The sequence below is a fragment of the Amblyomma americanum genome, chromosome 1, assembly GCF_052857255.1.
Source record: "Amblyomma americanum isolate KBUSLIRL-KWMA chromosome 1, ASM5285725v1, whole genome shotgun sequence".
NCBI lineage: Eukaryota > Metazoa > Arthropoda > Arachnida > Ixodida > Ixodidae > Amblyomma > Amblyomma americanum.
Genome location: NC_135497.1, coordinates 28,215,555 through 28,227,676, shown reverse-complemented (window position 1 = coordinate 28,227,676; position 12,122 = coordinate 28,215,555). Strand labels below are relative to the sequence as shown.

General features: G+C 48.6%; 1 protein-coding gene across 1 annotated transcript in view; it reads right to left on the bottom strand.

Moving 5' to 3' along the window:
• Window positions 1–12,122, bottom strand: part of LOC144123847 (uncharacterized) — a 62,489-nt gene that overhangs the window by 18,748 nt on the left and 31,619 nt on the right. The window contains exons 7-9 of the mRNA XM_077656603.1: window positions 11,516–11,560; window positions 8,983–9,112; window positions 128–221 (exon numbers count right to left, since the gene is read on the bottom strand). Coding sequence (XP_077512729.1) covers window positions 128–221; window positions 8,983–9,112; window positions 11,516–11,560 — 269 coding nt within the window. The remainder of the gene's footprint in view (window positions 1–127; window positions 222–8,982; window positions 9,113–11,515; window positions 11,561–12,122) is intronic.

Here is a 12,122-nt window from a genome sequence, read left to right as displayed (position 1 = left end):
AGTTATTGAGAAGGAAGACTAGGAGGAAGGAAGGAAGGTTCGCGGCAATATCTCGCGACAAGCAATGAAAACGCAGTGCAGAAGTCAAAAAGCGATCGACGATTTGCACCCGTGCACAAAGTGTTACCCGTGGACGGGGATGCTCGCTCTCCTCTTCAGCAGTCACTTGCCTCTTGTCCCCTTCAAGACTCTCCCGCATGTTCTCCGTCAGCAAGCGCTCCCTGGAGTAGAGAAAGAGGAACACAGGAGTCGTTACGTTCTTTTAAAGAAAAGCCGGTGTTGCAGGAAAGCCCGGTCTTTGGCCGTGAGCGAATGGCATATTTCGGTGGACACCTGAACCGCGCCGTAGAGAAAGGGCTTTAGGGCTTTTCTTTCCCTTATGACGGGCGCGGTACACCTGTCCAATGATAATTGTGAGAGAGGCGTCATTTCCTTTTCTTAAAACCAATTTTCATTTCAAATTTCCTTCCCTTACGGCTCCATTCAATGTCCACCGAGATGTGTGACAGGCGCCCTTTCCTTTCCTTAAAAAAATTTTTTTCATTTTTCCTTGCCTTACGGCGCGGCTCGGGTGTCCACCAAGGTATGTTTCCTTTCCTTAAACTGTCCGGGCAAGGGGTCGCACCGAAGGACGATGGCATTCCGTGGATTCCTTGGCAATGCTACAGCACGCTGTCGCGTCCAGCTCTTAAAGGCGATGTTTAAGCGTCCTCCAAAATTTGTAGCGGGAGCTACACTAGGCTACCAGTCGAGAATTACGCGGTACAGGCGAGAGAGAAGTTGTGCGCATGCGCCGTTACCATGGTACATGGGAGACGCCAGTTGTCCGCATGCGCCGTTACGATGGCAACCGGGGACGAGTGGGTGCACCACGCGCTTCGTCACCGCCATCGCCGCTCTTTCTTCTGGAGTCTCTCCTCTATCCTCTCCTTTATGGCGCGGTGAAGGTGTCCGCCAATTTATGCGACACATACTGCGCCATTTTCTTCCCCCAATAACTAATTTAACCTTACGGCCGCGGTCCGCGGTGTCGGTCTCCATGGTAGGCCTCGCTTGGATCACACCTATCGTTCCGCTAAACGCATCAAAGTGCACCGGCGTTATATGAAAATTTGGTTTTGGGGAAAGGAAATGGCGCCGTATCTGTGTGTATCGATGGGCCCCTGAACTGCGCTGTAAGGAAAGCGATAAAGGAGGGACTGAGAGAAGAAAGGAGTAAAGAGGTGCTGTAGTGGAAAGCTCCGAATAATGTCGACCACCTGGGGATCTTTAACGTGCACTGACATCACACAGCGCACGGGCGCCTTACTGTTTTTGCCTCCATCGAAACGCATCATCCGCGGTTGGGTTCGAACCTGGCAACTCCAGATCCTGGACCGGAAGGATTGACCTTGTGTGTCTGAGAGAAAGCAACCAGCTTATATACTGTATAGACAGCATTGGGACAACTAGCTGCGTGTTACTTTACTGATCATCGGGCAGTGTTTATTTCTATCGAAACAATTGAACAAATAAACAATATGTCTCACCGAATACTTCTTCAATGCTTAAATTTTAGTCACAACAACAAACTCGACAACATGCGTAACCAGCGGAAAACTGCACCTCTCGCTACGTATATCCTGGCATAGCTCAGCTAAGCCACTGCAAATCTTTTTAAGCGAGAGCTTTACTTAATAATAATAATAATAATAATTAGTTTTCGAGGAAAGGAAATGGCGCAGTATCTGTCTCATATATCGCTGGACACCCGAACCGCACCATAAGGGAAGGGATAAAGGAGGGAGTGAAAGCAGAAAGGAAGGAAGAGGTGCCGTAGTGGAGGGCTCCGGATTAATTTCGACCACCTGGGGATCTTTAACGTGCACTGACATCGCACAGCACACGGGCGCCTTAGCGTTTTTCCTCCATAAAAACGCAGCCGCCGCGGTCGGGTTCGAACTTTACTTGCCGCGAGATTCCGATTTCGTCGTGGCGGTGCTCCGACGAGGTGCATGACGACACAACGCGCTCTTCGCCGCGGCTATTTCTCTCTCTCTCTCTAGCTCCCTAGTCATTACTGCGCATGCGCCACTAGTAGCACCGTGCCACGGGTGCTCCGCCGCTGCGCAGCGCTGCACCTTTTCTCAAAATCCGACTTTCAATTTTAATAACAATAATAATATTAATTGGTTTTTGGGGAAAGGAAATGGCAGGATATCTGTCTCGTATATCGGTATCTGTCTCGTATATCGTTGGACACCCGAACCGCGTTGGACACCCGAACCGCGCCGTAAGGGAAGGAATAAAGGAGAGAGTGAAAGAAGAAAGTTAGAAAGAGGTGCCGTAGTGGAGGGCTCCGGAATAATTTCGGCCACCTGGGGATCTTTAACATGCACTTACATCGCACAGCACTCGGGCGCCTTATAGTTTTTCCTCCATAACTTTCAATTTTCAGTTTTCTCTTCTTTCAATTCCTTCTTTATCCCTTCCTTTACGGCGCGGCTCGGGTGTCCACTGAGATATGTGAGATGGTTACTGTGCCATTTCCTCTCCTCAAAAACCAAACAAGACAAGTGGGCCGACGGCGTTCATAAAGTTCATTGGCGTTGAGAACTTTGCAAAGGCCGTTTATTTTCACGAAATAAAAGGAGCACAACCGGTTCCATGGGTCATTGGAGACCTCAACCTCGCTTTCATGTTCGTGGCGTTGGTGTCCAACTGCAGAAGCGTACTTTGATTACACACTGGATAGCGCGCCCTCCCTGCCACCCTGGGAGCTGACATGCAGTTAATGGTTCATCGCGACAGATTGATCACCAAATGAACGCTGCAGCCTAGCTATGCTGCAGTGCCGCATGTCAGCCACAACGCTGTCAGCGCTAATGCATTCAGGCCCCATCTCTCTCACCCCCGCCACATGTATCAAAGCACGAATGAGACAGTTATGCGCCCTTCCTTTCCTCAAATCCATTGACGCTTAGAACATTCTCAACGCCAACGCCAATGAACACACTGAACTCCCACATCTTTCGCTTCGTATATCCTGAATTAGCTGAGATAATTCACATTATTTTTTCTTTTCTCCCCGAAACCACGCTGCAGCTTAATGGCGTCTAGCGCGCGAAAGTGGGAATACTCGCAACACCGAGACGGTATAAGACTGGTTCACATGCAAGCAACTGAGCAAATTGAGCGATTGAGCTGCACATCGCGGCGAAAATTTTCCAACTTGCTGGAACCTCGCCCCTGTGGCCGCTCGAGCCGCCGTGACGACTCGAAACAGGTTTTTCGCCGCGGCGGCAGGAATCGCGAGTGTTTTCAGTTGCATGTGAAACAGGCTGGAAGCCTGTGAACGTGTGAAGGCATTATGAAACAGGCTTAAACCTTGTCTCACATGCAAGTGGAAACGCTCGCTATTCCTGCCGCAGCAGTGCCAAAACCTGTTTCGAGTAGTGGCTGTGGCTCGAGCGCCCATAGCGACAAGCTCCCCACTCGGAAAATTTGCGCCGCAATGCCAGATGAGTCGCTCATTTCGCTTGCATGTGCACCAAACTTACGCCAGTGAGGCAAAGACGGAACAAGGACATTACGAGCCGGCAAACACTTCGGTGTAGGAGCGCAGCTGTAAAGCAAGCAGCGTCCGAGTGCTGAACACTCTACCTCAAAGACGACATTGAAGAGAGGATCGGGCTCCCAACGCTGCCGGCACTCTCCTTCCTTGCTCTCCTGTTTGCTCACCACCGCTTCTGTTTCTTCGTTTCAGACTGCCTCGCACTCGGCAGCATTCAACGAACTGCTGCCCTAAAATTTCTCGGACTTCACTGTCCCACAAGTGCTGCGCGGGGTTGTCCTCGGGATAGCCCAAAATATCGACCAATGTCGAGACAAGGGTGAAAGCTTTACGCTACAAATGGTCGAGTATTTTTCTTTATTTCACACACTTGCCATTCAGGCACAATCGGTGAGGTGAGTTTCCGAAGTGGACGCAAAGAACTATGGGCAAATCGTCTGCCAGGTACTTCTGGTTCCAAGTTTGTCATACACACTCCCTTTTGCATAGCGGTTGCCGGGCATGCATGCATCGTTCATTCACTCATTTATCTGTGCTGCGATGCCTCTTATTGCACACCATCACCGTACGATCTGCGCGTGAAGGGTGGGAACTCGTCCTGAGCACATAAATTGACAATAACGAAAGGTAGGAGTGCTCTGTCGTGGTTATAATATGCCTGCGTGGGCTGGCTGTTCTCCGTATGCACGGCAGTCGGTTGAACTAGTTTAACGCGTCGGTCATGATACATTTGGTTTTTCGCCGCACTACGAAGGCAACGAAGGGCTGAAAAGTGAGCAGTTTAGCAGGCGATACATGTATTTTCCTCACAAGTGGGTTAGCAAGCAGTCCATACATGCCGTTATGAGAAACGCGCGCCTCAACGCATCGCACTGCATACGCATAGAAAACCTCCAACTATTTACAATATTTTGGTTGCATTTCGTGCGAAAACACACGACGAAGCATAGCAGAGTCTATGTCGCATGGGTCTTGCGATGATGCAATACAATCAGTGTTGTTCCAGTGCGAATAAATTAGTGTAGAAGCGATATGAACACAGTCACTGCTGTGAAGGAAGCGAGCACGGGGAGAAATTTCGGACTGAAAGTAACGATAGCAGACGACTTTCCCATCATCCACTGCGCTGAATCTGAAAACGCACTTCACCCATTTGGGTCCGATGTACACTGAACGAAATCCTGTGAGGTATTTTCGTGCAGGAACTGGAAAGGCTCATGCTCTTGGTGTTTTCGGCCGGCCACGTGGAGAGATCCTCCTCCTTTGTCGCCGTTAATCCCACTTCCTGTAGAAATACGCGAGGAACTCAACAGTAATTATGTGCCAATGAATTCGCCATGCGTGCATCGACGTGGCGCTCCATGACTGCCGCTCCGAACCCGATATTCGCCAACGTGATATTTTCTGTTCTGCGCATGCGCCTCAGTCTGAACTGAAATTTCTTGAAAAGCGGCGTTCCAGAACTACTCATAACCCAATCTAAAAGGTAAACGCACTTCCCGATGGGGAATGGGAAATGATTTCCGCGCATGTAATTATCAGTTAGAAAGAGAAAAAACAGACAGGTGGAAAATCTGAGTGGTTTCATCTTTGAGTGACTGGTTTCAACGGCAACTTTCGCTAATCCAACACAGAAAGGAACAGACGCCCAGAAGTAAACTAGAGGTAATCTACGTACTGTTAAGGCTTAAAAATAGGACAAGCAAAAGTATCAGTATAAGGCGTACTCTAACAGCTGCCCTACGCGTGTAAAAACCCAGCGCGAATCCACTGCACAACAGCAGCAACGGAAATGGCAGGTTTTAGTTGTGCACTTACTCGGTCCGCACGAAAGCTGGAAAAATAGGAGCGCAATGGGCTCGCGCAGCTGGTCATTTACAAACAATTGGATCACATGGGTGTGGGAGGCAGAGAGAAAAAGCTTGGATAGCAGTTTGAACAGCTCTCGCGGTTAGTAATAGGGCCGTTAGCAATAGCCATATCAGTTTCTGGAATTTAGAAAACCAGATCAGTCTAGGCGCTCACGCTCAACAAATTTTGACCATCACACGTCAAAAAAATGCACTTTCGAAGAGCGCACGTCTTTGGCGAGCGCAAAACTACACTCCCCAAACTACGTCACTTCGTGGCGCACGTGTCGCGTGACCTCTGTCCCTCCCGCGCTACGGTGCATGCCGCTGCACGCTGCTCCAGCCCATCCAAGAGAGAGAAGCACACGCGACACGTTTGCCGCATAGTGAGTGCGCTGCTAATTGTTCCCTTTCTCCGCACTCCATTGTTCCAACAAAGGAAAACGAAAGTTGGTTTTGGGGGAAAGGAAATGGCTCAGTATTGGTCTGACATATCGGCGGACAACAGAGCTGTGTCTTAAGGGAAGGGATAAAGGAGGCAGTGCAAGAAGAAAAGAAGAGAGAGGTGCCGTAGTGGAAGGCACAGCACAGCACACGGATGCCTTACGTTCCCGCAGAGAGGGCGAATGCCATTTCCGCTTGCAGAGACCCGGTGTTCGAACCCGGGACCACCGCTTATTCGGAGCAGTTGCTCTACCAATTGGGCCAAACGTATGCTAACTTGCAATAAACACTCCCTTATTACAGACATACTCCACCTTGGGAATTTCCCAAACATTCGACCATTTACCTTCGTCATCTTCGTTTTTACACTGATCGCCTCCCAGTGCATCTCTGAAATTGATTTCATCGCCCCTAACTCCGCTGCTACGTGGCCTTGTGCTAGGTGGAGGCCCTCTAGCTTGAAGGTGGAGGTTTGTACGTGAGAGATGCCTTTTAACCACGGCGGGTGCTGCCGGAGAGTACAGTCTTCATTAATATACGCACACACACATACCACGGATGTCGGTGGGGGAGAGAACTGTACTGCTAACGCAGTATACGACATCTTGCCTGATCTGCTTAACGAGCTAAACACAATCACCGGCCGCATCGGTACCAAGGCACGCAACCATTCGTGCGAAGCGGTATGCGTATTTGGTTTATGGGGTTTAACGTCCCAAAGCGAATCAGCCTATGAGGGACGCCGTAGTGAAGGGCTCCGGGAAATTAGACCACCTGGGGTTCTTTAACGTGTACTGACATCGCAGAGCGCACGGGCCTCTAGTATTTCGCCTCCATTGAAATTTGACTGTTGCGGCCGGGATTGAACCCGCGTCTTTCGGATCTGCATCTGAGCATCATAACCACTGAGCCACCGTGGCGGCCTGAAGACTTATTCGTAAGTACAAAAGGGGTCAGTATAGATTCCTGGAGTTCTGTCTTGGTTGTCTTGCGCCATAAGGCTCAATAAAACACCGCCTGTCTCAGCTCATTGCACGACTTGAGTGATTTATATCCGCACGAATATCATCACGAGAAGAAAACTGGGCGGCAGCCGGGCAACTTCCGAAATCTGCTATGCATGACTAAGAGGCAAAAGTTGCGTATAACAGCTTCTATCATTAGGGCGATTGTGCACAACGCCTTTGTGCACAAAGGTCACCGGCATGGAGTCTGCGATCGTGCAAGTGACTTTTCACATTTTTATATCCAAGTGTCTACACCCGTTTTCAGAATGTCAGTAATACCAGCAACATTTTAAATCCTTGATATAGAGAATGGCAAGCCTTTTCGCGCTTACAATAACAGGTCATTTTTTTAAACAAGAAATAAAGGACTAACGAAGTTGCACGGTGCACCTAGGAAGTGCTGTTCGGTGCTGTAGCTTCGATCATATGATCAAATATTTTACAAAATATTTACAGAATACTTTTTGTTGCGGCAACTGCCTCAGATGATAAAGGAAATAATTATTTGGCCATAAACGTGTTTTTCGGAGAATAGGGTTGAAATTCACTGATCGTGAAAGTGTACGCCATGTGTGAGTTCCTAGCTTTTGGGTCATTCATGTTCTTTTCGTGAAGTGGCTGTTGGAAAATATACATACACAATTTTTCAGATTTTCCTCTATTGTAGAACATAATGCATGTCTAAAAGGATTAACAGTGTAAAATTTTCTTTCTTTTACGTCTAGGAACACAACTACATCTATATCATTATTATGCAAGGATGAACTTAACACCTGAGGCAATGCTATTAATTTTGTAGCTGTATACCTATTGTTGCTAAGGCCATATTGACATTGAGATATGATATTAGTTCTCTCCGAGTAGCCTCTTGGCTGTTTCGCAACAAGTTTTCTGAACACAATATTAATGATACTGAGAACCGAAAATGGTCGATAACTGCATGACTTCGGTCCCGGCCGCGGCGGTCACATTTGGATGGTGGCAGCATGTTAGAGGCTCGTGTACTGTGCGATGATTTTGCACGTCACAGAGCCCCCCGTGGCCGAAATTATCCGGAGCCCTTCATTACGGCATCCCTCATAGCCTGTGTCGCTTTGAGACGTTAAACCCAGGATGCCTACTAAGCAAAGCCAACTGGACGGACCATATTAATATTACCCTGTTAGTGAACTGGGATAACTTGGAATCTTACATGACGAAAGCCAACAGTCGCCTAAACCGCGAAGCATAGGGGCTGTATCGTTTTAGAAATAATTTGTGGCGTTCATAAATGCGAGATCAATAGGGTAATTATTTGAACATTACTGATCAGAAAGGAGAAGAAAAAACAACCACACGCCTCCGGTGGGATGTGAACCCGCGACCTCGAATCCCACCGGCGGCGTGTGGTTGCTGCTTCTTCTGCTTTCGAATCAATTATTAAAAATGTATTTATTTTATTAAGCTCCCATTCATGAACACCAGAAATTATTTTTAAAACAAAACATCCCTTATGCTTCATGGTGTCAGCGACTACAGGCTTCCCTCATGTACACGTCTTAACGAACTTCTATTTTCCCTTCCCCTTGTATGCTCTCTAGCAATGTTTGAAATATCCGTATATATACATTCGTAAAGAGGTTGATTCCTTAATGTTCCGAGAAAAGGTGCAAGATAGTAAATTTCCTGTTTCAATGTTCTCTCAGTTATCCCATCATGCACTTTTACCAGGACTGTGACGAGATTTACGACTGCTAAGACCTGACAATGGCCCATGGCCTTCAGTAAAAGTCTCACGAACTAGTGGCTCCTCCATGCCCGGGAACACTAAACTGTTCACCTCTAAGATAAATACTGACATCGCTAAATAGCTGTATTTGGACATGCATCACAAAAACAGAGCGCATGACGACGAAGCACAGCGGAGGAGCACAGGTATTTGTTTCTTCAACGTATTTCCTTCTCTAATACAGCAATGAAATGGCAGCGCTCTACCAGTAAATTATATGTGCGTGCAATTCAAGCAGAAGTGCGAATCTACCGAAGCCGATCCCAAAAAGCACCTGCCCTCAAAGCCACCATCGTGGTTCGACTGAGGCTCCCCCTCTAAATATAGCCAGCTGGTGAGCGTTCTTATCCATGTACTTACGCTTCGCGGCGCTTGTAATCTTCCGCCTGCTCCATGTGCATCCGCCTCCTAGTCCGACGGGACTGATGCTGGACCCGTTGTAAGTATAGATGCCCGCTTGGGATGTAGCCAGAGTTCCCGGGAGCAATATCTGCACATGCGCCACTCGCGTCGGTCACGCTGCAGGCACTGAGCAAGGACCGTGACCCCCTCTCAGAGGAACGCCGAGGACAATATACATAGAACTTCTTCTAAGCAAAAAAGGAATTTCCACCCCACTCCCTCCCACAAAAAAAAATTGGGCAGAGACACTCAAGAGTGCCTGCGTGTGAGAATGCGAAAGCATTACTGTCCCTGGGAGCACTGTTCACGTGCGTAATGTTCGTACATGCATTAAAGTTCTTTTGTGCTTCTTCGGCATTTGCGTGTTTGCGTGGGCGACCACGGTTCACTTCGGGTGGTTCCAATGTCGGAACTTTAGACGTTAATGGTTCGCTGTTCATTACACGAGCACACACACAACCGGTCGCAATGAAATCCAGCGACGATGTATGACACCACCCATCCACACACGCGCACATATGACACTAGCCGGAACGCTGTACGATGAACGATTGCGTCACAGTTTTGGTACAAAAGACTTGGAATTGAGGGTTCCATATGATGTCGGTTCAAACCCCTGTCGCAGGCTCGCCTCCAACTTGACTACCACGTATGTAACCTGTAGGGGTCGACGAGTCGGCATCAAAATCTGTCGCAGTAATGGCCTGGATCGGGAGAGTGGCTGGTGACAGGCAGCTAGCTACACGGGCGCCGTATTGTCGAACACCGGCAGCCGTTGGGAAGACAGGCACAACCATGTGGCCGGCTGTCAACCGTTCGTCAGATGGCAAGGGCCAATGCCTTTGTGCATGCAAACCGAAGAGCTTCCCTCGACCCGACACCGTCCCTTTAGGAAGCCGCCGGTGAAAGCAGAGGTCGCTACGGGGCGCAACAAAGATTGCCTCCCAAAGGGAGACTTATTGCGCGACAGTGACCTCTCCGGCTTACCGCAACGTCCTAAGCGTGGACACCGCACGGGGTGTCATAAGTAAAGGTCTTCTACGAAGCCGCCGGATTGACCCGTGCAGAAAGGAACTCCGGGATCCGTTGCTTTTTTTGTTACCTTGAGAGAGGGTTTCGTGTGCACTATCAAAGTTGTAGGGCGGGACCCACTTTTGCGCAGATCGCTCTGTGCATCGCATTTTGTTGATAATTTGATTACATTTTTGGACTTTGTCTTTTGGGGAGGAGTTATTAATACTGCCAAAGTTGAAGGGGGCAGCACGCAGCAATGCAGCAATCATGCCGAGGCTTGCCTGCTTCCTGTATGTGCCCGAGGGTTTAAAACCGAGTCCGCGGGACCCCAATCCGTCGTACTGGGCTGGGTTTAGATGCTCTGCATCTTTGGTTATGCCGACGAGGGAAGATTTTGCTGTTAGCCATTTCGGTCTCTTTTGCCACCGTCTTTAATATGCTGTACATTGTGTAAATCTCCTGTATATAAACTTCTGTCCATTTCCTCGTCAATTCCCTCCGTTGCTAGTCGTGATTACACCGTACGGGGCACATCAGGTGCAAGGAGCCTTCAAGTCAACAAACCGTCTCTGACGGCGCACCCCTGGTGCAAGGAAGAGAACCATCGCAACTTTACTGACGGTATATACCTTAAGTAAAGTTATGATGGTGCTCCTCCTTGCACCATTGGTGCGCCGTCAGAGCCGGTTTGTATATGCAACGAGAAATCATATGACACCACCAGGGACGGCGTACGACAAACGGTTGCGTCAAAATTTCGGCACTATAATGTAGTCGGCAGAACTTGCGCCACATTGAGGCCAGCTAGTGGGGAGTGTGTATAGAAAAACATGTACGTGAATATCTGAAATGGTGGTGCTCAGCTTGTGTGCGAGTCATAAGGCCGCTTGATGACGTCACCCTAATTTTGTTGCCATCGCTAGGATTTTGTGTGCCATCTGAGGGTACACACATACACACGCCGCCGGCTTTTCTCGTAATTGAACTAGTAATGCTTTCGCATTTAAATAAAAAGCAGTCTTGAGTTCACCGCTTTTTTCTTTGCGGAGATGATCGCTTGCGGCAACACCCGTAATTGGCTGTTGGTATTCTCTAGCATATAAAACCTCTATCTTCAGCGAGAATGGCTTCAGTAGTTTACAGATTAAAGTTAAGTTTGTGCTCAAGTGCCCATTACATGTCAGTGATTTTACAAACACATCAGTCCATGCATCGCGTCCACATTTCTTCACAAGTGAGTCGACGTTTACTCTGCGAATGTCGTTACGAAGCGTAGTTTATCTTTCTAAGTTGGCTTCCTGCGCACGCGATTTGCTACAAATTCTTTCTCATGTTCGACACAAGTGTAAATGAAAATACTGTTGTTGGGTGCGCACGCCGCTTTTCCTTCATTAGCGGCAGCACCTGCGCGTAACCCTATCGCCTACTGCATAGGTGCAAGATAAAGGCGGCTATAGAAATAGTTGAGGGGACTTACCCAGCTCCCAGTTCTCCTCCTCGGCGCTTTCCTCTGGATCCGTTCCTGCAAAGAAACGTCACTGTCACACATTCAGGGGCTTCGACGTGCTGCCACGCAACCAAAATTGCATGCTCTGCAGATTGCGCGAAATCTGTCCACGGGAAAACTGAAGAAATAAGCGGCGCCGTGACTCATGCAATCGCACTGGTATCAGTTAAGTGCTAAATGGGCAACAAGTTTACCGAGCAGGAATGTGGTTTGGTTTTCTTTGGTTTACGTGGGTTCAATTTCCCAAAGCGACTCAGGCTATGAGAAACGGCGTATCCGGAAATTTCGACCACCTGGTGTTCTTTAACGTACACTGAGAGCACACAGTACACGGTCCTGCAGCATCGATCGAAATTCTACCGCCGCTGCTGGGATCGCATCCGCGTCTTTCCGGTCTGCAGCCGAGCGCCGTAAACACTGAGCCACCTCGAAGGCAGGCGACAAATCACCGTGAAGCACAGGGTACCGGAATCGTGCATAAGGTAGACACCTATGCTTGACTGAGAAAAGGATAGGATTATTAATAAAAGAATTCTGAGATAAGCACGAACAACGGAACGGGCTACAGGAAAAACAT